Source organism: Elephas maximus, chromosome 13 (assembly GCF_024166365.1).
Source record: "Elephas maximus indicus isolate mEleMax1 chromosome 13, mEleMax1 primary haplotype, whole genome shotgun sequence".
Classification (NCBI taxonomy): domain Eukaryota; kingdom Metazoa; phylum Chordata; class Mammalia; order Proboscidea; family Elephantidae; genus Elephas; species Elephas maximus.
The window spans coordinates 67,653,396-67,679,332 of record NC_064831.1 but is presented as its reverse complement, the minus strand read 5'-3'; the positions used below and the strand labels follow the sequence as shown (position 1 = coordinate 67,679,332).

Sequence of the window (25,937 nt, the reverse complement as noted above, 5' to 3'; positions counted from 1 at the left end):
TTATACACAGATTATATCGTGACATGGTTGCAATCCCCACAGTGTTTCAACACTCTCCCCCTTTCTACCCTGGGTTCCCCATTTCCATTCGTCCAGTTTTCCTGTCCCTTCCTGCCTTCTCATCTTTGCTTTTGGCCAGTTGTTGCCCATTTGGTCTCGTATACTTGATTGATCTAAGAAGCACATTCCTCATGTGTGTTATTGTTTGCTACATACATGTTAAAAAAAAAAAAAAAACCACACCCAGTGCCATGGAGTCAATTCCAACTCATAGTGGAGAGTCTAACTCCCACAGGGTTTCCAAGGAGCAGGTGCTGGATTCGAACTGCCAGCCTTTTGGTTAGCAGCCGAGCTCTTAACCGTTGTGTCACCAGGGCTCCATTTGTTATATAGGCCTGTCTAATCTTTGGCTGAAAGGTGAACTTTGAGAGTGGCTTCAGTTCTGAGTTAGAATGGTGTCTCAAGAGTTCCTCCCATTTCTGTCAGACCAGGAAGTCTGGTCTTTTTTGTGAATTTGAATTTTGTTCTGCGTTTTTGTCTCATTCTGTCAAGGACCATCTATTGTGATCCCTGTCAGAGCAGTTGTTGGTGTAGCCGGGCACCATCTATTTCTTCTGGGTTCAGGCTGTTGGAGGCTATGGTTCATGTGGTCCATTAGCGCTTCGGACTAATATTTTCCTTGTGTCTTTGGTTTTCTTCATTCTCATTTGCCCTGGAGGGAATCGGACCGGTAGATGTATCTCAGATGGCTGCTCACAAGCTTTTAAGACGAAAGGTGCTGCTCACTGAAGTTGAATGAAAAAACACTTTCCTTAAGAACTGTGTTATGCCAGTTCACCTAGATGTCCTCCGAAACACAGGGCCTCAGCCCTTAGCACCAGTAAGTTGGTCCGTCAGGGTGTTGGGATGTGTCCAGGAAGCTTCTGTGACTGTGCCCCCTTTGTGCTTTATTACATATATGAATAATATGTTGTACATACAAATATGTTATACATAAAAATATCCACAGCCTAACCTATATATGCATGTGAGTATACTCCTGTGGAGCCCTGGTGACGCAGTGGTTAAGAGCTTGGCTGCTAACCAAAAGGTTGGTGGCCACTCCTTGGAAACCTTGTGGGGCAGTTCTACTCTGTCCTATAGTGTTGTTGTGATTTGAATCAACTCGATGGCAATGGGTTTGTTTTTTTTTTTTTTTGGTATTGATATGCTCCTATATGCCCTCCTTCCCCTGTTCAGCATATGTATCTGCGTGTATGTCTGCTTATAGGTTATTATTTGTTTTTACTGTTGTGTAGGGTTGTATATGCTGTGGTATTTACTGTGGTTGTCTCACCCCAGACCCCGGGAATTCTTCTAAGTGTCTTCCTTTCTGTTGGTCAGGCTGTACTGACTTCCCCTATACTGCGTGTTGTCTTTTCCTTCACCAGAGTTAACACTTGTATACTATCTAGTTAGTGATTTCTCCTCCCCTCCCTCATAACCATCAAAGATTATTTCTTTCTGTGTGCAAACCTTATCTTGAGTTTTTAAAATACTAGTCTCACACAGTATTTCTCCTTTCGTGATTGACTTAATTTCACTAAGCATACTGTCCTCCAGATTCATCCATTTTGTGAGGTGTTTTGTAGACTCATCATTGTTATTTGTTGTTGTATAGTATTCCATCGTGTGTATGTACCACAGTTTGTTTATCCATTCATCTCTTGATGGACATTTAGGCAGTTTCTGTCTTTTCACTGTTGTGAATGATGCTGCAATGGACATGGATGTGCGTATGTCTATTTGTGTGATGGCTTATTTCTGTAGGATATATTCTAGGAGTGGGATTGCTGGATCATATGTTATTTCTATTTCTAGCTTTTTAAGGAAGCGCCATATTGTTTTTTTGTAGTGGTTGTACCATTTTACATTCCTACCAGCAGTATGTGAAAGTTCCCATCTCCCTACAACCTTGCCATCATTTATTGTTTTCTGAATTTTTGATCAGTGTCATTCCTGCAGGGGTGCGATGATGTCTCTGTGTGGTTTTGATGGCTAATGATTGCACAAGCATCTTTTCATTTATTTGTTGGCCACCTGAATGTCCTCTTCGGTGAAGTGTCTGTTCACGTTCTTTGCCCATTTTGTGATTGCGTTGCTTGTCTTTATTGTTGAGTTATTGAAGTTTTCTGTATATTTTCGAGGTTAAACCTTTATTAGGTATGTCATTGCCAAAGATTTTTTCCAAGTCTTTATGTTCTCTTTTTACTCTCTTGGAAAAGTCTTTTGATAAGCATAAGTATTTAATTTTCAGGAGGTCCCAGTCATCTAGTTTATCTTCGGGAGTTGGTGCATTTTTAGTTATGCTTGTGTTACCCAACTGGGGTCCGTGCCCTCGAGGAGTTGAGCCAATGAAACGTACTCCAAGTCAGAAAGAGAGAGAGAAAGTTTACTCGGAGGTGACACCAACGGGAAGATCAGCAGCAATGCAGAAAAGGCAATTTCTGCATCAGAGCTTATGTATCACTTTTGTGAGGGTTACGTAGTGTCTTCAGACACGTAGCCCACAGATGGTCGGATGAGTATAAATCACAAAACAACTACAAGAAATGCTGGACATCTGGACTCGGCTGGGGGAACTGGCCTGCCAGGTTTATTCTAACTGAGATAAGGAGCAAGAAGAAAGTTATAGACCAAAAGCGCCAGGTAGGCTTCCTAGCTGCCGCCTTGCAGGCTGAAGGCCATCTCCCAAGAGAACAAAGAAAAGGAGGAATACCAAGACCGTAAGAGCTGAGAAGGCCCTGCCCCCCTTTGGAAAGAGACCGGTGCAGCTGGTTCAATAAAAAAGGACATTGAAAGTAAGAGTGTACAAAATGCCAAGCAAAAAAACTTACAGGTTACAGAGTATCATCATGGCGTTAGCTATGTCGAGGTTTCTATAGCCCATTTTGAAAAGGAGAAAAACATGCTACGAGGTATTAGGGTCACCCTTGATATTCTGTTTATGTATTAGGGTCCCTAGTATTGTCCCTATATTTTCTTTTATGAACTTAATAGTTTTAGGTTTTACATTGAGGTCGTCGATCCATTTTGAGTTAGTTTTTGTGTATGGGGCAAGGTATGAATCCTGTTTCATTTTTCTTCAAATGGATATCCAGTTGTGCTAGCACCTTTTGTTAAAGAAACAGTCTCTTCCCCATTTAATGGACTTCATCCCTTTGTCAAAGATCAGGTGTTCATAGGTGGATGGGTTTATTTCTAGGGTCCTAATTCTGTTCCGTTGTTCTGTGTGTCTGACGTTGTACTGGTACCAGGCAGTTTTGACTACTGTGGCTTATTAGTAGGTTCTGAGATCGGGTAGTATGAAGCCTCCTACTTTGTTCTTTTTCAGTAATGTTTGACTTACCTGGGGACTCTTTCAATATGAAGTTGGTGATTAGTTTTTCCATGTCATTAAAGAATGTTGTTGAAATTTGGATTGGGATTGCATTGTATCTATAGATTCTTTTGGGCAGTGTTGACATTTTCACAATGTTAAGTCTTCTTATCCATGAGCATGGTATGTTTTTCCATTTATGGAGATCTCTTGGTTTCTTGCAGTAGTTACTATGAATTGGAATTGACTCATTGACAGCAGGTTTGGGTTTTTTTTCCCCCCTTTTTTAGGTTTTGCATTCTAGTTAAATGTTTATTCCTAATATTTTATCGTTTGAGGAGGTATTGTAAATGGTATTTTTTTTCCTGATTTCCTTTTCAGGGTACTCTTTGTTAGTGTAGAAGAATCCAACTGGCTTTTGTATGATGATCTTGTACCCTGCCACTTTGCTAAATCCTCTTATTAGTTTCAGTAGCTTTCTTGTGAATTTTCTCTGATTTTCTATGTATAGGATCATATCATCTGTGAATGGGGATAATTTTACTTCTTCATTTCCAATTTGTATGATCTTTAATTCCCCTTTCTTGTCTTATTGCTCTGGCTAGGACATGCAGTACAATATCGAGTAAGAGTGGTGGTAAAAGGTATCCTTGTCTCGTTCTTGGAGGTTTCAGTCTCCACTGAGAATTATAGTACCTGTTGGCTTTGTGCATATGCCCTTAATTATGTTATTTCCCTTTTATTCCTATTTTGCTGAGAGTTTTTATCGGGAATGGGTGTTGGACTTTATTAAATGCCTTTTCTGCTTTGATTGAGATGATCATGTGATTCTTTTCCTTTGTTTTATTTATGCGGTAGATTATGTTGATTGATTTTCTAATGTTGAACCATCCTTGCATTCTTGGTATGAACCCCACTTAGTCATTTTTTTTTTTTTTAACATGCTTTTGGACTATATTGGTTTGAATTTTGTTGAGAATTTTTATGTCACTGTTTGTGGCTAATATTGGTCCGTAATTCCTTTTAGTAGTATCTTTGCCTGGCTTTGGTATCAGGGTTATGCTGGCTTCCGAGTATGACTGTGGTAGTTCTTTGAATATTTGGTAGAATCCTCCAGTGAAATTGTCTGGGCCAGGGCATTTAATGACCTCTTCAATTTCGTCTTTTGTTATGGGTCTGTTCAGATTTTCTCCCTCAGTTTGTGTTGGTTAAGGGTGGTAGTGTGTTTCTGGGAATTTGTCCATTTCCTCTAGGTTTTCAAATTTGGAGTATAATTTTTCATAGTATTCTGTTACAATCCTTTTTATTTCAGTTGATTCTGTTGTGATGTTGCTCATCTCATTTCTTATTTGGGTTATTTGCACCTTCTCCTTTTTTCTTTTGTCAACTTGGCCAGTTTGTCGATTTTATTGATGCTTTCAAAGAATGAGCTTCTAGTCTTGTTGTTTTAATTGTTTTTCTGCTCTAATCTTTATTATTTCCTTTATTCTGGCAGCCGTGGGCTTCTTCTGCTGCTCTTTTTCTGTTCAAGTTGTTGAGTTGAGGTATTGATTTTGGCCCATGCTTCTTTTTTTTTTTTTTTTTTATAATAACTTTTATTAAGCTTCAAGTGAACGTTTACAAATCCAATCAGTCTGTCACATATAAGTTTACATACATCTCACTCCCTACTCCCACTTACTCTCCCCGTCTTGAGTCAGCCCTTTCAGTCTCTCCTTTCTTGACAATTTTGCCAGCTTCCCTCTCTCTCTATCCTCCCATCCCCCCTCCAGACAAGAGTTGCCAACACAATCTCAAGTGTCCCCCTGATATAATTAGCTCACTCTTCATCAGCGTCTCTCTCCCACCCGCTGACCAGTCCCTTTCATGTCTGATGAGTTTTCTTCAGGGATGGTTCCTGTCCTGTGTCAACAGAAGGTCTGGGGAGCATGGCCACCGGGATTCCTCCAGTCTCAGTCAGACCATTAAGTTTGGTCTTCTTATGAGAATTTGGGGTCTGCATCCCACTGCTCTCCTGCTCCCTCAGGGGTCCTCTGCTGAGCTCCCTGTCAGGGCAGTCATCGATTGTGGCCGGGCACCAACTAGTTCTTCTGGTCTCAGGATGATGTAGGTTTCTGGTTCATGTGGCCCTTTCTGTCTCTTGGGCTCTTAGTTGTCATGTGGGCTTGGTGTTCTTCATTTTCCTTTGCTCCAGGTGGGTTGAGACCAATTGATGAATCTTAGATGGCCGCTTGTTAGCATTTAAGACCCCAGACGCCACATTTCAAAGTGGGATGCAGAATGATTTCATAGTAGAATTATTTTGCCAATTGACTTAGAAGTCCCCGCAAACCATGTTCCCCAGACCCCCGCGCTTGCTCCGCTGAGCTTTGTAGCATTCATTTTATCCCGGAAACTTCTTTGCTTTTGGTCCAGTCCAATTGAGCTGACCTTCCATGTATTGAGTGTTGTCTTTCCCTTCACCTAAAGCAGTTCTTATCTACTGATTAATCAATAAAAAACCCTCTCCCACCCTCCCTCCCTCCCCACCTCGTAACCACAAAAGTATGTGTTCTTCTCAGGTTTACTATTTCTCAAGATCTTATAATAGTGGTCTTATACAATATTTGTCCTTTTGCCTCTGACTCATTTCGCTCAGCATAATGCCTTCCAGGTTCCTCCATGTTATGAAATGTTTCAGAGATTCGTCACTGTTCTTTATCGATGCGTAGTATTCCATTGTGTGAATATACCACAATTTATTTACCCATTCATCCGTTGATGGACACCTTGGTTGCTTCCAACTTTTTGCTATTGTAAACAGAGCTGCAATAAACATGGGTGTGCATATATCTGTTTGTATGAAGGCTCTTGTATCTCTAGGGTATATTCCGAGGAGTGGGATTTCTGGGTTGTATGGTAGTTCTATTTCTAACTGTTTAAGATAACGCCAGATAGATTTCCAAAGTGGTTGTACCATTTTACATTCCCACCAGCAGTGTATGAGAGTTCCAATCTCTCCGCAGCCTCTCCAACATTTATTATTTTGTGTTTTTTGGATTAATGCCAGCCTTGCTGGTGTGAGATGGAATCTCATCGTAGTTTTAATTTGCATTTCTCTAATGGCTAATGATCGAGAGCATTTTCTCATGTATCTGTTGGCTGCCTGAATATCTTCTTTAGAGAAATGTGTGTTCATATCCTTTGCCCACTTCTTGATTGGGTTGTTTGTCTTTTTGTGGTTGAGTTTTGACAGAACCATGTTGATTTTAGAGATCAGGCGCTGGTCGGAGATGTCATAGCTGAAAATTCTTTCCCAATCTGTAGGTGGTCTTTTTACTCTTTTGGTGAAGTCTTTAGATGAGCATAGGTGTTTGATTTTTAGGAGCTCCCAGTTATCGGGTTTCTCTTCATCATTTTTGGTAATGTTTTGTATTCTGTTTATACCTTGTATTAGGGCTCCTAGGGTTGTCCCAATTTTTTCTTCCATGATCTTTATCGTTTTAGTCTTTATGTTTAGGTCTTTGATCCAGTTGGAGTTAGTTTTTGTGCATGGTGTGAGGTATGGGTCCTGTTTCATTTTTTTGCAAATGGATATCCAGTTATGCCAGCACCATTTGTTAAAAAGGCTATCTTTTCCCCAGTTAATTGACACTGGTCCTTTGTCAAATATCAGCTGCTCATACGTGGATGGATCTATGTCTGGGTTCTCAATTCTGTTCCATTGGTCTATGTGTCTGTTGTTGTACCAATACCAGGCTGTTTTGACTACTGTGGCTGTATAATAGGTTCTGAAGTCAGGTAAGGTGAGGCCTCCCACTTTCTTCTTCTTTTTCAGTAGTGCTTTGCTTATCCGGGGCTTCTTTCCCTTCCATATGAAATTGGTGATTTGTTTCTCTATCCCCTTAAAATATGACATTGGAATTTGGATCGGAAGTGCGTTAAATGTATAGATGGCTTTTGGTAGAATAGACATTTTTACTATGTTAAGTCTTCCTATCCATGAGCAAGGTATGTTTTTCCACTTAAGTATGTCCTTTTGAATTTCTTGTAGTAGAGCTTTGTAGTTTTCTTTGTATAGGTCTTTTACATCCTTGGTAAGATTTATTCCTAAGTATCTTATCTTCTTGGGGGCTACTGTGAATGGTATTGATTTGGTTATTTCCTCTTCGGTGTTCTTTTTGTTGATGTAGAGGAATCCAAGTGATTTTTGTATGTTTATTTTATAACCTGAGACTCTGCCAAACTCTTCTATTAGTTTCAGTAGTTTTCTGGAGGATTCCTTAGGGTTTTCTGTGTATATAATCATGTCATCTGCAAATAGTGATAACTTTACTTCTTCCTTGCCAATCCGGATACCTTTTATTTCTTTGTCTAGCCTGATTGCCCTGGCTAAGACTTCCAACACGATGTTGAATAAGAGCGGTGATAAAGGGCATCCTTGTCTGGTTCCCGTTCTCAAGGGAAATGCTTTCAGGTTCTCTCCATTTAGAGTGATATTGGCTGTTGGCTTTGCATAGATGCCCTTTATTATGTTGAGGAATTTTCCTTCAATTCCTATTTTGGTAAGAGTTTTTATCATGAATGGGTGTTGGACTTTGTCAAATGCCTTTTCTGCATCAATTGATAAGATCATGTGGTTTTTGTCTTTTGTTTTATTTATGTGATGGATTACATTAATGGTTTTTCTGATATTAAACCAGCCTTGCATACCTGGTATAAATCCCACTTGATCAGGGTGAATTATTTTTTTGATGTGTCGTTGGATTCTATTGGCTAGAATTTTGTTGAGGATTTTTGCATCTATGTTCATGAGGGATATAGGTCTATAATTTTCTTTTTTTGTAATGTCTTTACCTGGTTTTGGTATCAGGGAGATGGTGGCTTCATAGAATGAGTTGGGTAGTATTCCGTCATTTTCTATGCTTTGGAATACCTTTAGTAGTAGTGGTGTTAACTCTTCTCTGAAAATTTGGTAGAACTCTGCAGTGAAGCCGTCCGGGCCGGGACTTTTTTTTGTTGGGAGTTTTTTGATTACCGTTTCAATCTCTTTTTTTGTTATGGGTCTATTTAGTTGTTCTACTTCTGAATGTGTTAGTTTAAGTAGGTAGTGTTTTTCCAGGAATTCATCCATTTCTTCTAGGTTTTCAAATTTGTTAGAGTACAATTTTTCATAATAATCTGAAATGATTCTTTTAATTTCATTTGGTTCTGTTGTAATGTGGTCCTTCTCATTTCTTATTCGGGTTATTTGTTTCCTTTCCTGTATTTCTTTAGTCAGTCTAGCCAATGGTTTATCAATTTTGTTAATTTTTTCAAAGAACCAGCTTTTGGCTTTGTTAATTCTTTCAATTGTTTTTCTGTTCTCTAATTCATTTAGTTCAGCTCTAATTTTTATTATTTGTTTTCTTCTGGTGCCTGATGGATTCTTTTGTTGCTCACTTTCTATTTGTTCAAGTTGTAGGGACAGTTCTCTGATTTTGGCTCTTTCTTCTTTTTGTATGTGTGCATTTATTGATATAATTTGACCTCTGAGCACTGCTTTTGCTGTGTCCCAGAGGTTTTGATAGGAAGTATTTTCATTCTCGTTGCTTTCTATGAATTTCCTTATTCCCTCCTTGATGTCTTCTATAACCCAGTCTTTTTTCAGGAGGGTATTGTTCATTTTCCAAGTATTTGATTTCTTTTCCCTCGTTTTTCTGTTATTGATCTCTAGTTTTATTGCCTTGTGGTCTGAGAAGATGCTTTGTAATATTTCGATGTTTTGGACTCTGCAAACGTTTGTTTTATGCCCTAATATGTGGTCTATTCTAGAGAATGTTCCATGTGCGCTAGAAAAAAAAGTATATTTTGCAGCAGTTGGGTGGAGAGTTCTGTATAAGTCAATGAGGTCAAGTTGGTTGATTGTTGTAATTAGATCTTCCGTGTCTCTGTTGAGCTTCTTACTGGATGTCCTGTCCTTCTCCGAAAGTGGTGTGTTGAAGTCTCCTACTATAATTGTGGAGGTATCTATCTCACTTTTCAGTTCTGTTAAAATTTGATTTATATATCTTGCAGCCCTGTCATTGGGTGCATAAATATTTAATATGGTTATGTCTTCCTGATCAATTGTCCCTTTTATCATTATATAGTGTCCTTCTTTATCCTTTGTAGTGGATTTAAGTCTAAAGTCTATTTTGTCAGAAATTAATATTGCTACTCCTCTTCTTTTTTGCTTATTGTTTGCTTGATATATTTTTTTCCATCCTTTGAGTTTTAGTTTGTTTGTGTCTCTAAGTCTAAGGTGTGTCTCTTGTAGGCAGCATATAGATGGATCGTGTTTCTTTATCCAGTCTGTGACTCTCTGTCTCTTTATTGGTGCATTTAGTCCATTTACATTCAGGGTAATTATAGATAAATAAGTTTTTAGTGCTGTCATTTTGATGCCTTTTTATGTGTGTTGTTGACAATTTCATTTTTCCACATACTTTTTTGTGCTGAGGCGTTTTTCTTAGTAAATTGTGAGATCCTCACTTTCATAGTGTTTGACTTTATGTTAGTTGAGTCGTTACGTTTTTCTTGGTTTTTGTCTTGAGTTATAGAGTTGTTATACCTTTTTGTGGTTACCTCATTATATACCCCTATTTTTCTAAGTAAAAACCTAACTTGTATTGTTCTATATCGCCTTGTATCACTCTCCATATGGCAGTTCAATGCCTCCTGTATTTAGTCCCTCTTTTTGATTATTGTGATCTTTTACCTATTGACTTCCATGATTCCCTGTTATGTGTATTTTTTTTTTTAATTAATCTTAATTTGTTTGTTTTTGTGATTTCCCTATTTGAGTTGATATCAGGACGTTCTGTTTTGTGACCTTGTGTTGTGCTGATATCTGATATTATTGGTTCTCTGACCAAACAATATCCTTTAGTATTTCTTGTAGCTTTGGTTTGGTTTTTGCAAATTCTCTAAACTTGTGTTTGTCTGTAAATATCTTAATTTCGCCTTCATATTTCAGAGAGAGTTTTGCTGGATATATGATCCTTGGTTGGCAGTTTTTCTCCTTCAGTGTTCTGTATATGTCGTCCCATTCCCTTCTTGCCTGTATGGTTTCTGCTGAGTAGTCTGAACTTATTCTTATTGATTCTCCCTTGAAGGAAACCTTTCTTTTCTCCCTGGCTGCTTTTAAAATTTTCTGTTTATCTTTGGTTTTGGTGAGTTTGATGATAATATGTCTTGGTGTTTTTCTTTTTGGATCAATCTTAAATGGGGTTCGATGAGCATCTTGGATAGATATCCTTTCGTCTTTCATGATGTCAGGGAAGTTTTCTGTCAGAAGTTCTTCAACTATTTTCTCTGTGTTTTCTGTCCCCCCTCCCTGTTCTGGGACTCCAATCACCCGCAGGTTATCCTTCTTGATAGAGTCCCACATAATTCTTAGGTTTTCTTCATTTTTTTTAATTCTTTTATCTGATTTTTTTTCAGCTATGTTGGTGTTGATTCCCTGGTCCTCCAGATGTCCCAGTCTGCATTCTAATTGCTCGAGTCTGCTCCTCTGACTTCCTAGTGTGTTGTCTAATTCTGTTATTTTATTGTTAATCTTTTGGATTTCTACATGTTGTCTCTCTATGGATTCTTGCAACTTATTAATTTTTCCAGTATGTTCTTGAATAATCTTTTTGAGTTCTTCAACAGTTTTATCAGTGTGTTCCTTGGCTTTTTCTGCAGATATCCTAATTTCATTTGTGATATCATTAAGCATTCTGTAAATTAGTTTTTTATATTCTGTATCTGATAATTCCAAAATTGTATCTTCATTTGGGAAAGATTTTGATTCTTTTGTTTGGGGGGTTGGAGAAGCTGTCACGGTCTGCTTCTTTAAGTGGTTTGATATGGATTGTTGTCTCCGAGCCATCGCTGGGAAACTAGTTTTTCCAGAAAATCCGCTAAAAAAAAACAGCAGTCAGATCCCTATCAGAGTTCTCCCTCTGGCTCAGGCTATTCAGATGTTAATGAAGCCGCCTGGGGAGGGTGGGGGAGGGAACAGAGAGATAGGAGAGTAGCACCTCAGAATATAGCCAGAGTTGCTTGTCTTGCTTGGAATGACTATTATATCTGAGATTCCCGCGGGTGCGTCGCCTATGTGTGCTGGCTGTGTGGAGATTGCCCCCAGGGAGTCTGGCCCGCTGGAGTCACGGTCAGATCCTCCGCTTCCAGCCCCACGCCCAGCGTCAAGGCTTCCCTACTGGGACGGTGCACTCTCGACTCCAAAATCAGTCGCTGCCTCCCGGGGACTTCTCGTCCCTCCAGCCGCGTGGCCGTGCCGCCCCCGTGAACCAGGTGGGCCCCCTCCCGGGGTTAGTTCAGATGGGTGGAGTAGCTCCCCGTGCTTGTGCCGCGACCGAGTGTCCCGGCTGGAACGCTGTTCTCCCCGCTCCAATACCAGTCGCTGCCTCCCGGGGACTTCTCCTACCGGCTGCGTCCCACGCCGCCCGCGCGACCCGGCTGGTCACCTTCCCGGGGTTAGTTCAGGGGGTGGAGCAACTCTCCGTGTTTATGGCGTACCTGCGTGCAGTCCAAATCTCTGCGGGACGGTTCCCCAGCTCGGATGCTGCTCTTTCTGCTCCAAGATCAGTCACTACCTCCCGGGGACTTCTCCTAACGGCTGCGTCCCACGCCACCCGTGGAACCGGCTGGTCCCCCTCCCGGGGTTAGTTCAGGAGGGTGGAGCAGGTCTCTGTGCTTGTGCCGTACCTGACTGGTACGCTGGCTCCAGGCTCTGGAAACAATCGCTGCTTCCCCGTATTAGTTCGTTCTCCGTCTCTAAATCTGTGTTTGTTGTTCAGGGTTCATAGATTGTTATGTATGTGATCGATTCACTTGTTTTTCCGTGTCTTTGTTGTAAGAGGGATCCGAGGTAGCGTCTGCCTAGTCCGCCATCTTGGCTCCGCCTCCCCCATGCTTCTTTTTGATGTGTGTGTTTATTGCTATAAATTGGTCTCTGAGCGCTGCTTTTGGTGTATTTTCATTCTTATTTGATTCTAGGAATTTTTTAATTTTGTTTTTAATTTATTGCCCAGTGGTTTTTAAGCATGGTGTTCAGATTCCAGCTATTTCATTTTTTCCTTGTTCTGTTAACTGATTTCTAATTTTACACCATTTGTGATCTAAGCAGATGCTTTGTATTATTTCAGTATTTTTGAATTTATTGAGGTTTGCTTTGTGGTTTAGGATATGGTCTATTCTACAGGGTGATCCATGTGCTCTAGAGAAGAATATGTATTGTGCTGCTGTTGGTTGGAGTGCTCTGGGTATGTCTATGAGGTCAAGTTGGTTGTTTACACTATTTAGATCTTCTTTATCTTTTTTGACTTTCTAGTGGTTTTGGGTTAGTTCTGTCCATTGTCAAAAGTGGTGTTTTAAAGTCTCCTACTATTATTGTAGAAGTATTCCTCTTCATTTCTGTTGGGGTTTGTTTTATGTATTTTGGAGCTCTGTCATTGGGTACGTAGATATTTATTATGGTTATATTCTGTTGGTGAATTGATCCCTTAATCATTATATAGTGTCTTTCCCTTCCCCTTATAATGGAGTTTGATTTAAAGTCTTTTTTTTTTATATCAGAGATTAATATTGGCACTGCTGCTCTTTTTTGTTGACTGTTTGCTTGATACATTTTTTTTTCATCCTTTGATTTATAGCCTCTTTATGTCTTTGTGTCTAACGTGTGTCTCTTGTAGGCAACATATTGATGGGTCATTTTTTTTATTTCTGTCTGCCACTCTGTCCTCTGACTGGTGTGTTTAACCTGTTTACATTCGGTGTGATTATTGATAGGTTTGAATTTACTGCTGTCGTTTTGTTACACTCTTTTACTTTGTGGTGTTGACAGTTTCTTTGTTCTACTTAATTTTCTCTGCTGAGTCCTTTTTGCTCATGGATTGTCTTTTTATTTCCTTTGTTTTTATGATTTTGTGTTTACTGAGTCTTTTTTATTTTCCTCTTTATTTTGGTGGGTATATACCAAACCAAACCCATTGGCATTGAGTTGATTCTGACTCATAGCAACCCTATAGGACAGAGTAGAACTGCCCCATACAGTTTCCAAGGAGTACCTGGTGGATTTGAACTGCCAGCCTTTTGGTTAGCAGCTGTTGCACTTAACCACTACACCACCAGGGTTTCCTTTTGGTGGGTAGGTTTGTTAATTTTCTTTGTGGTTACTGTGAGGTTTGCCTTTATCATCCTATGTTTAAAAGTCTGTGATTTTTAGATATTACCTTGACTTTCTCTCCATATGGAAGTTCTGTGAGTACACCCACTTGTTCCCCCTTTTTGTTTTGAAGTTGTCATTGATTCCTGTTTTTGGCTCTGTAGCTTTATTTTACTTTTGAGGTTTCTCTATCTGGGTTGGCATCTTGGTGATGCTGTTGTGTGGCTTACTCTCACATTGTAGTCTGCTGTTGTTGGTTCCTTATCTGAAGGACTTCTTTTAATATTTCCTGTAAGTATAGTTTGGTTTTTACAAACTCCTTTAATTTTTGTTTGTATGAAAACCCCCTAATTTTGCCATTATATTTGAGAGACAGTTTTGCTGGGTATGTAATTTTTGGTTGACAATTCTTTTCTTTCGGGAGTTTATATATGTCATCCCATTGCCTTCTTGCCTGCATGGTCTCTGCGGAGAAATCAGAGTTTAGTCTTATTGGAGTCCCTTTGTAGGTGATATTTCGTTTTTCCTGAGCTGCTCTCAGAATTCCTTCTTTATCTTTGTATTTAGAATGTTTGATTATGATATGTCTTGGTGACTTTCTTTTGGGAATCTATCCCGTATGGGGTTCGTTGAACTTCTTGGATGGGAATCTTGTTTCTCATGATACTGGGGAAGTGTTCTTCCAGGATATCTTCAAAAGTTCTCTACTATTTTTTGACTCCTCCTGCTCTGGAATTCCCATCACGCTTAAATTATTCCTCTTCATAGTGTCCCATATAACTCTTAGGCTTTCTTCATTTTTGTTTTTCTTTCTTTTTTCTGATTGTACCTCACACAAATTGGTACCAGGGAACTTGTCCTCTATCATGCCAATTCTTTCTTCCATTGTTTCAATTCTGCTTCTGTGTTCTTCCGCTGAATTATCTATTTCTGATATTTTAATGTTAATCTTCTGGATTTCTAGTTGGCTGTTTTTGTATGATTTCTAATTATCTATTTAAGTTGTCATTTTGTTCTTGTATTGTTTTCCTGAATTTTTCTAGGGTTTTGTCTGTGTTTTCCTTGATCTTCTTGAGGACCATATGTATAAGAAAAAAGAAAAAAAAATTTTTTTTTTTTTTTATGTATAGGCCTTTTGAATTCATTATCGGGCAGTAGTACCATTACCATCTCTTCCTCAGGAAGGTTTCTGCACCTTTATTTTGGTCATTTGGTTGAGCTGTCTTCTCTTGTTTCTTTATATGATTTGATATTGTCTGCTGTCTCTGATGCATTAAGGGGTTGTTTTATTTATTTATGAATTTCTGTTTTGTTTTGCTATATCAGCATAAGTGGGTCAGGTGTGATTCAGTGATCGCCTGCCTGGCGGCATAGGGCATTTACTTCCTGCCTTCAGTTGGATGGGGCAACAGTGGGCAGGGTGAGCCCTTGTCTGTGTTTACTGTATGTGTGAAATGGCTGAGGACGTACTGGGTGGACGCTATCTGGCAGTACGGGAATGCTCACAGCCACTCACCAGGTGGGTGGGCAATGGGCAAGGAGCCAGGCGGGCATCCATTGGGGGGTGCTGAGGTGCTTCCTCCATTAGTGGGCAGGGCAGGTGACTGGGGATTGTGAAGGCGCTCTCCTGGGCAGGGTAGGGGCGGGCCATGTGGCCGGGGGTTGCTTAGGCTTTCTTCCTGGTGGGGGAAGAGTGGGATGGGGCTGGCAGCCAGGGTTCCTGTAGGTGCTTTCCCTGGTACTGGAGGGTTGAGGCCAGTGGTTGGGGTGGGGGTCACACAGGCACTCTTTCTGGCAGGGGAGAGGCAGTTCTCCTACCCAGATTTTTATTTTGAAAAACATCAAGCCTTTAGAAAAGTTGAGAGAATAATAGACTAGTATAGTAAGTACTCATTAACATTTATCTAAATTCACCAAATTAAAAAAAAAATTGAAACATTTGCTTTTCCTCTCTGTTTATAAAAACGTTGCTTCCTGAACCATTTGGAAGTAAGTTATAGCTATCGTGATATTATACTTCTAAATATTTCAAAGCTGAAAAAATTTTATTTAGATAGTGGCCTTTTAGCTTGGTGATTATCTTAGTGACTGACTACAGTTGTCTAGGTGGGACTGGTTAATAAGCAGTGTTACAAAATGAAACTTCAGTTTTTTATTGTGTTCGTAGAACTGTTCAATTTTTTTCCTAGTGACTCCAATGGGATCAGCCAGCAATCGACCTCAGGAAATAGAAATCGGAGAATCTGGTTTTGCTCTTTTATTCCCTCAAATTGAAGGAATAAAAATACAGCCCTTTCATTTTATTAAGGACCCAAAGAAAATGACTCTAGAAAGACGTCAACTCACTGAAGTTGGTAAGTTTTCGTTATTTACCTTTAAGTGCCTACTGTTAATTGATTTTGTCTGTTACATTTTTAATTCTGGGTAGTTGGGGAATGCGAGTATCCTTTGAAAGATTCTGAATTGTGAAGAAGTGTACATGTTACTGAAGATATGGATAATTCGAATAGTGACTAAGAGAGGCTAGTGCAGTACATTTTTGGTAGAATTGATTTACTTTTTAAATTATTTTATATACATTAAAGCCTGAGAACCAGAGATGAAAAATTTTCCATACTCTATCAATAATCTGTATTTGAGTCTGAATTTTCAAGGAATTCTTTTTCTGAATATTTTCTTATATTTTGTCTCATTTTTGTTTTTTAAAGCTGAAAAGCTTTTTTTCTTTGGTAAAGTTTTTATTTTCTTTTTACACTAATAAAAAGCATTTATTGTTAAAAAAAAAAAAAAGGAGCCCTGGTGGCGCAGTGGTTAAAATGCTCAGCTGCTAACTGAAGGGTCAGCAGTTCGAACCCATCAGCTGCTCTGTGAGAGAAAGATGTGGCATTCTGCTTCAGTAAAGATTTACAGCCTCGGAAACCCTGTGGGGCAGTTTTACTTTGTCCTGTAGGGTTGCGATGAGTTGGAATTGACTTGATGGCAATGGCAAGGGGTCTTGTTAAAAAAAAATGTAGAAAGTACAGATTAGTCCTATTTGGAGTAATTAGAAGGACAGAAGCAAGTATAGTGCATGTGATTATGAGTTTAGGAAGTGTATAAGGCAGAGTCTAGTGAGCAGGGGTTGTTCTAGGACACATCAGACAGAGTAAGCTTGGCTGGAGTAGACTGGCCATGAGAAGTGAATTTAAAGAGGTAAAGGGTAGGCTTAGTGTCTGAGCTCTGATGAGAAAGCTTTAATGCGGTAAGCAACAAACTAGACACCCTTGGTGGCACAGATGGGAAAGTGCTTGACTACTAGCTGAAAGGCAGGTGGTTTGAACCCACCCAGAGGCTCCTTGGAAGGCAGACCTGGTGATCTGCTTCTAAAAGGTCACATCCCTGAAAACCTCATGGAGCAGTTCTGCTCTGCACACATGTGGTCACTGTGAGTCGGAATAGACCGCAGCTAACAACAGCAACCGACAACGAACTATTTACTCAGACAAGGCAGTGTCAAGACTTTTTATCTATATCTGCAAATGGACTGGTCAGGGTTGTTTAATCATTAAAATAATCACTGTTGACATACAAATATTTGGTGGTATCGCTTTTTTATGTATAGATCAGCCAGCCTGTGGAGAGATAAATCTGTCACTTGAAACATAGCTGAACTCAGCAAGAAAAAAACATATTTAGCGCCAAAAGGAAAACTTGTGGTTGGTTTATAGATCAGGAAAAAGAAAAGCATACACTGAGATTAGCTTTTACAGCTGTCCCTTACAGTGCACAAAGAGAGTGAAAGTGGGCATGGAGGGAAGGGAAGCACAGGGGTGAGGCACTGGCAGCAAGACAGGCAGAGTGAGCAGCAGGCCTCTTAATAAAGTAGGAGAGAGGTGGTCAGGTACTGGTAGATAATGGAAAGTTTCAGCAGCCAGCTCTGGGGTGAGGCAGGACCGAAAGCTATTAAGAACGCAGGCTTTGGAGTAGCTGCCTTTCCAGCTCTCTAGAGCAAGTTTCTGAACTTTTCTAAACCTCAGCCTCTTCTTCTATAAAGTGGAAATAAGTAACTTACAGAATTGTGAAGATTTTAAATGAAATTGCATATAAAGCACTTAGCAAAATGCCTTGCTAAGAGGGCTAACACTGGCCTCTATACCTTAAGACAGTCTTCACAGTGGGTGACGGGGTGATCCATCTTTAGCGTGGCCTTGTGGCCTGTGGAGGAACAGATTAGAGGGAAAGTCTGTAAGTTGCTCAGGAAGGGATAGAGGGCAGTGAAGATCTTAGATATTTTTACCATCCCATTGGGAAACAGCATGCCAAAGAAGCACACACTTGCCTTATACAGTAGTCTTCCCTTATCTTCGGGTAGTATGTTCCAAGACCCCCTGCGAATACCTGAAATCATGGATAGTACAGAACCCTATATATACTATGTTTTAATCTATATATACATACCTGTAATAAAGTGTAACTTATAAATAACACATAGTAGGAGATTAACAACAATAATAATAAAACAGAACAGTTGTAACAGTACGCTGTAGTAAAAGTTATGCGAATGTCATCCCCGGGTGGCATGGAGCAGGAAGGTGTGAGATTTCATTACGCTACTCATTTAACATTTTCGGATTGCAGTTGACCGTGGGTAAGTGAAACTGCAAGTAAGGGAGGGGGCTACTGTAGTGGCAATTAAAGATGGCTTATATTTACTGACTTGCATTGTGTCCTGACCACTGTGCAAGATGCTATTTCTAATCTTCACAACAGCTTTGCCCAGATGTTATGGTATACTATCAATGAGGAAACTAAACTGTACTGGAAGTAGAGATCTAAGGCTGTTAGAGTACGTAGTAGCAGACCAGAGTTAGCTGTATTGTTAAAGCTACTGTAATAAATGCCAGATTTCTTCTGGGGGAAATACCAGATAGTGCCTTTGAAAGTGACTCAGTGTTAAGTATGAAGGCAAAAAGAGTTCTAGGATCAAATGTGGCTCTGCAGCTGAGCCAGCCCCCACATGTCTGTCAGTTCGTCGTACTGTGGGGGTTTGCGTGTTGCTGCGATGCTGGAAGCTATGCCACCGGTATTCAGATACCAGCAGGGTCTCCCGTGGAGGACAGATTTCAGCCGAGCTTCCAGACTAAGACAGACTAGGAAGACGGACTCGGCAGTCTACTTCTGAAAAGCATTAGCCAGTGAAAACCTTATGAATAGCAGCAGAACACTGTCTGATACAGTGGGGGAAGATGAGCCCCCCCCAGGTTGGAAGGGACTCAAAAGATGACTGGGGAAGAGCTGCCTCCTCAAAGTAGAGTCGACTTTAATGACGTGGATGGAGTAAAGCTTTCGGGACCTTCATTCGCTGATGTCACATGACTCAAAATGAGAAGAAACAGCTGCAAATGTCAATTAATAATTGGAACCTGGAATGTACGAAGTATGAATCTAGGAGAATTGGAAATCGCCAAAAATGAAATGGAACGCATAAACATCGATATCCTAGGCATTAGTGAGCTGAAATGGACTGGTATTGGCCTTTTTGAATCGGACGGTCATATAGTCTACTATGCTGGGAATGACAACTTGAAGAGGAATGGCGTTGCATTCATTGTCAAAAAGAGTGTTTCAAGATCTTTCCTGAAGTACAACACTGTCAGCGATAGGATAATATCCATATGCCTATAAGGAAGACCAGTTAATACGACTGTTATTCAAATGTACACACCAACCAGTAGGGCCAAAGATGAATAGAAGAATTTTTATCAGCTGCTGCAGTCTGAAATTGATCAAACATGCAATGAAGATGCATTGGTAATTACTGGCGATTGGAATGCAAAAGTTGGAAACAAAGCAGAAGGATCAGTAGTAGGAAAATATGGCCTTGGTGATAGAAACAATGCCAGAGATCGAATGATAGAATTTTGCAAGACCAATGACTTCTTCATTGCAAATGCCTTCTTTCACCAACATAAACGGCAACTATATTCATGGACCTCGCCAGATGGAACATACAGAAATCAAATCAGCTAAATCTGTGGAAAGAGATGATGGAAAAGCTCGATATCATCAGTCAGAATAAGGCCAGGGACCAACTGTGGAACAGACCATCAATTGCTCATATGCAAGTTAAAGCTGAAATTGAAGAAAATCAGAGCAAGTCCACGAGAGCCAAAATATGACCTTGAGTATATCCTACCTGAATTTAGAGACCATCTGAAGAATAGATTTGACGCATTGAACACTAGTGACCAAAGACTAGACGAGTTGTGGAATGACATCATCCATGAAGAAAGCAAGAGATCATTGAAAAGACAGGAAAGAAAGAAAAGACCAAGGTGGATGTCAGAGGAGACTCTGAAACTTGCTTTTGAACGTCGAGTAGCTAAAGCAAAAGGAAGAATAGATGAAGTAAAAGAACTGAAGAGAAGATTTCAAAGGGCTTCTGAAGAAGACAAAGTAAATTATCATAAAGACATGTGCAAAGAGCTGGAGATGGAAAACCAAAAGGGAAGAACACGCTCGGCGTTTCTCAAGCTGAAAGAATTGAGGAAAAAATTCAAGCCTTGAGTTGCAATAGTGAAAGATTCTATGGGGAAAATATTAAACGATGCAGGAAACATCAAAAGAACATGGAAGGAGCACACAGAGTCATTATACCAAAAAGAATTAGTCGATGTTCAACCATTTCAAGAGGTGGCATATAACCAAGAACCGATGGTACTGAAGGAAGAAGGCCAAGCTGCTCTGAAGGCATTGGCAAAAAACAAGGCTCCAGGAATTGATAGAATATCAATTGAGATGTTTCAACAAACAGATGCAGTGCTGGAGGTGCTCATTTGTCTATGCCAAGAAGTATGGAAGACAGCTTCCTGGCCAACTGTTTGGAAGAGATCCATGTTTATGCCTATTCCCAAGAAAGGTGATCCAACTGAATGTGGAAATTATAGAACAATATCGTTAATATCACACGCAAGTAAGATTTTGCTGAAGATCATTCAAAAACGGCTGCAGCAGTATATCAACAGGGAACTGCCAGAAATTCAGGCCGGTTTCAGAAGAGGATGTGGAACCAGGGATATCATTGCTGATGTCAGATGGATCCTGGCTGAAAGCAGAGAATATCAGAAGGATGTTTACCTGTGTTTTATTGACTATGCAAAGGCATTCGACGTGTGGATCGTAACAAATTATGGATAGCGTTGCGAAGAATAGGAATTCCAGAACGCTTAATTGTGCTCATGAGGAACCTTTACATAGATCAAGAGGTGGTTGTTCAGACAGAACAAGAAGATACTGATTGGTTTAAAGTCAGGAAAGGTGTGCATCAGGGTTGTATTCTTTCACCATACCTATTTAATCTGTACGTTGAGCAAATAATCTGAGAAGCTGGACTATATAAAGAAGAACGGGGCATCAGGATTGAAGACTCATTAACAACCTGCGTTATGCAGATGACACAACCTTCCTTGCTGAAAGTGAAGAGGATTTGAAGCACTTACTAATGAAGATCAAAGACCACAGCCTTCAGTTTGGATTGCACCTCAACATAAAACAAAAATCCTCACAACTGGACCAATGAGCAACATCATGATAAACGGAGAAAGGATTGAAGTTGTCAAGGATTTCATTTTACTTGGATCCACAATCAACAGCTATGGAAGCAGCAGTCAAGAAATCAAAAGACGCATTGCATTGGGTAAATCTGCTGCAAAGGATCTCTTTAAAGTTTTGAAGAGCAAAGATGTCACCTTGAAGACTAAGGTGCACCCGACTCAAGCCCTGTATATTTGCTAATTTCATGTAAGTAAGATCATGCAGTATTTGTCCTTTTGTGACTTATTTCAGTTAGCACAGTATTTTCAAGGTTCATCCCTAATGTGACATGCTTCAGGACTTCATTTCTCTTTATGGCTGAGTAATATTCCATTGTGTGTATAGATCACATTTCGTTTATGCATTCACCTGTTGATGGACATTTCGATTGTTTCTGCTTTTTGGCTGTTGTGAAAAGTTGTCCAGTGAACATTGGTGTACAGGTTTCTGTTTTTGTTTCTACTTTCACTTCTGGGTATATACCTAGATTTGGGATTGCTGGATCATATGGTAGTTCTATGTTCAACTTTTTGAGGAACTGCCAAACTGTTTTCCACAGCAGTTGTACCATTTTTCATTCCCACCAGCAATGAATGAAGGTTCCAGTTTTTCCACAACCTCACCAACACCTGTTTTTCTTTTTTTTTTAAATCATTGCCATTCTAATGGGGTTGAGGTGGTATTTCATTGTAGTTTTGATTTGTGTCTTTAGTAGCTAATAACGTTGAGCATCTTTTCATGTGCTTGTTGGCCATTTGAATATCCCCTTTAGTGAAAAGTCTATTCAAGTCCTTTACCCAAATTTTGATTGGATTGTTTGTCTTTTTTGTTGTTAAGTTATCCCAAAAAGATTTTTATGTCCTTTCTGATACATAGGTTAAAGCCCTACCAAGGCACAAGAGTTCTGTGCCAGGGGTCCACAAACTATTTCTGTAAAGGGCTAGATAGTAAGTATTTTAGACTTCTAGTCTGTATTGCAGTATCTGCCATTTCCAAACTCTGCCATTTTAGCTTAGGGTAAAGGCACCCACTATGTAAATGATGGGTGTGGCTGTGTTCCATTAAAACTTTATTTATAAAAGAAGCAGTGGGCAGGATTTTGCCCAGAGCTATAGTGGACCCCTATTCTTTGCTAATAGAGATATGATTTTGGCCTGGAAGAAAAATTTGAGTACAGTATTATCAGAAGCTTTGTATCAGTTATTAAGAAACAATTCTGTTAAAGCATCTACAGGCTACCTAACTTTTTTCAACCCTAAAATAATTTCAGACTATAGAAAAGTGTTAAATATTATAAAGAATCCCTATATATCCTTCATCAGTATTTCCCAAATGTTAACTGTTTATCCTGTTTGCTCTGTGTGTATGTGTGTAAATACACACACATATAAAACAAAAAAACCAAACACAGTGCCATAGCGACTCTATAGGACAGAGTAGAACTGCCCCATAGAGTTTCCAAGGAGCGCCTGGCAGATTCAAAGTGCCGGCCCTTGGTTAGCAGCCGTAGCACTTTACCTACAGCCAAATCCATTGCCATCGAGTTAATTCCAACTCATAGTGCCCCTATAGGACAGAGTAGAGCTGCCTGATACGGTTTCCAAAGCAATTTACGGAAGGAGACTGCCACATCTTTCTCCCATGGAGCGGCTGCTGGGTTGGAACTGTCGACCGTTCGGTTAGCAACCTAGTGTTTAACCATTGTACCACCAGGGCTCCTTTCTGTATACCTATATCCAAACCCAAACCAAACCGCTTGCTGTTGAGTCGATTCCAACTCATAGCAGCCCTATGAGACAGTAGAACTGCCTTTACTTTATATATATATATGTATACATGTATATGTATATATAGACCAGAAACCAAACCTGTTGGTTTTGAGTCGATTCTGACTTATGGTAACTCCATGTTACAGAATAGAACTGGTCCGTAGGGTTTTCTTGGCTGTAATCTTTACAGAAGCAGACTGCCAGGCCTTTCTTCCAGGGCACCTCTGGGGGCAGCGAACTGCCAGCCTTTTAGGTTAGTAGTCAAGAGTAAACCTTTTGCACCACCAAGGGATCTATCTTTAGAATATTCAGATGAAAATGTGTAGTAGACAATTGCAAAAGAGGGTCTTGAGCTTAGAAAACAGTAGGAGAGGTAGAAATATAGAAGTCTTTAGGTTTCTAAAAGTTAAAGCTCCGAAAATCAGGAGATGTGGGTTCTAATCTAGAGTCTGCTGTGACATTGTCCTGGCTAGTCACTTCTCTGAGATTAACAATTCTCCCTTGTAAAATAAGACTAGACTTTTGATCCCACAGGCCTCTTCCAACTCTGAAAATTTAGTAAAAAAAAAAATACATTCCCTCAAAATTTGCTGGTTTGGTCTGAGGATAAAAAGACCCTTTAGTAATGGTTTGGGGTATATGGTATCATGAAAGTACTGGGCTTATACACTATCGTATTTTTACACAAATAACATGTGCCTTCTACATTTGTTTGCCAGCTGCCCCCTCCTTCTCGTATTTTTGTAAGCCCCCTGTGCTAATATTTTGTTGCAGCATCATGTAAAAGATTGACTGTGAGTTTATGAGTAGAAAATTAGAAATGGACCAGAAGCATTTCCCAGAATAAGTTCATTATTTGGTGTTAGTAATTGGTCTTTCACCCCTTTCTCACCTCCCTGCCCCATTTTCTTATGTGAGCCTTATTTTTGGTAACCCTCACCTCAGGTTTGTTGAGACAGAAGTCATATGGCTGAGCCAAATGAAAACAGGAGTGTGGTTTAGGTGTTGGATTTTTTTTCCCCTGTCCCAAAGGCTACCTCTGCTTGGTGGTGCTGGCAAATTTCAAGTTGATATTTGTAAACAGGGTGCCATAGCACAGGTGAAAGCTGGGGAGGGGAGCAAGCTTTCTGGGGAGTGTGCCGTCCAGCCTGTCTCCTGTTAGACGTGCCGCCCCCCAGCAGCAGCCACTTTCAGTCCACATGCTGTGTCTTGTATTTGCTGCAGAATTGAACATTTTCTGCTTTGGAATGAGCTTCCAGTGGCTAATCCCTTCACTCCCACTCCCTCCTGGAGTAAGTCAATAACACCTGTATTTTGGTGGTGTGTCTGTTTCCTAGGAGTGCCGTAACAAATTACCACAAACTTGGTGGCTTACAGTAAACAACAGAAATTTACCCTCCCTCAGTTCTTGAAGTTAGAAGTCTGACAACAAGGTGTCAGCAGGACACTCTCTGGAGGCGCTGGGGCAGGGTCTGTCCCTTGCCTCTTCCAGCTTCTCTTGGCTGTGGGCGTTCCTGTGGCCACATCACTCCAATCTGTCAGCTTCTGTGGTCACATTGCTGCCTGCTCTCCTGTTGTCTCACCGCTGTGTGTCTCTAATGAGGACATTTGCCGTTGGACTTAGAGCCCACCCCAAATGATCTCTTCATCGCAGGATCCTCAGCTTAATCCTGTCTTCACAGATCCTCTCTGCAAATGAAGTCAAACAGGTTCCGGGGATTTCACGTGGTCATACCTGTTTGAGGCCCCTGTTTAACCAACTACAGGTGCCTTTTTGTCTCTGGATCTTTAAGGTCTCACTGTTGCCTAACTCTGTCCTGTGTAAGCAAGTATTCCCTTCCGTTCCAGGCAGTGGTCTGTGTGGAGCCGGCTTAGACCGTGGTCTACCAAGGGCTGCTGCTCTGTTACCTAGCTGCTTCCTTACTTGTGTTGAGTGTTGACTGTATTATTTTCAAATAACCATTTAGTTTTTCTAATAGGAGAAAATTAATTGTAGTAGAGATTTTGAGTACTGTTGAAGTTTGTGAAAAATGGAAAGCTCGCCAGCTTAAGCACTAAACTGCACTTTAAACTAGGAGTGCACACCATTAGCGGTAACATTTCATTTTGCAAGATGCAGAGAACAATTCCTGTTTTAAGGTCATCTTTAATTGTTGCCCTTCATTTCTCTGTAGGTCTTCTGGATAACCCTGAACTTCGAGTGGTCCTTGTATTTGGCTACAATTGCTGTAAAGTGGGAGCCGGCAATTATCTGCAGCGAGTGATCAGCACTTTCAGTGATATGAATATCATCTTGGCTGGAGGCCAAGTGGACAACCTGTCATCACTGACTTCTGAAAAGTATGTCTGGTGTGCTTCTAATTCCTTCTGTGGATGAGGGATGGTGTTCTCAGTTTTTTGTTACTTTGGGCTTTTTAAAAAACATGTTTCAGGAACTGCTGAAGTTCATTGCATTTTGCTGTAGACATAGATGAAGGGGCTTACTCAACGTAAGTCTGCTCGTAGTTGAAGAATGAAATTTGTGTGTATTGTCGATGACACTGGGTTTTTTTGGGTCCTTTAAGTAAGTATTCCTAGTTGGACTCAACAGTTTTCTTAAAATCAATTTTAAACATATTTGTAACAAATCCTTGCTTCGTGATCTCTCCTTTCACAGCTCTGCTACTCTGTGACCCCATATGTCACTTCCTCTCTAGTTCTGTTTCCTCCTCTAACGGACTTTCGTGGTTAAACAGTGTATCTTTATGATAAAAATTCTCAGAGCCTTCAGTATGCTCAGTGCTTTATAGATCTCCTAGAGAGGCAATAATATTACCTGTGTCACTTCTCAAATGGATTTGGCCACAAAGCCTTTTTTCTGTGGAGCACCTTGCAGGATTACTGGTATTCCTTGGCTCACATTTTTGGAAATTCTGTATCACATCTTCATAAAAGGCCTTTTCAAGGATCTTTATTTTGTTACTACAGCTTTTGCTTTCAGGATAAAAATATTTGTTCTTCTACCTTAGAAGCCATACGCCCTTTCCATTTTAAATGAAAATATGTAGTATTTTGAATTTATCTAATT

The 25,937-nt window shown here is 40.1% G+C and overlaps 1 protein-coding gene across 1 annotated transcript in view; it reads left to right on the top strand.

Annotated features, from left to right (window-relative positions):
- FBXO22 (F-box protein 22) overlaps positions 1-25,937 on the top strand; it is a 59,481-nt gene that overhangs the window by 21,222 nt on the left and 12,322 nt on the right. The window contains exons 5-6 of the mRNA XM_049852858.1: positions 15,719-15,883; positions 25,045-25,210. Coding sequence (XP_049708815.1) covers positions 15,719-15,883; positions 25,045-25,210 — 331 coding nt within the window. The remainder of the gene's footprint in view (positions 1-15,718; positions 15,884-25,044; positions 25,211-25,937) is intronic.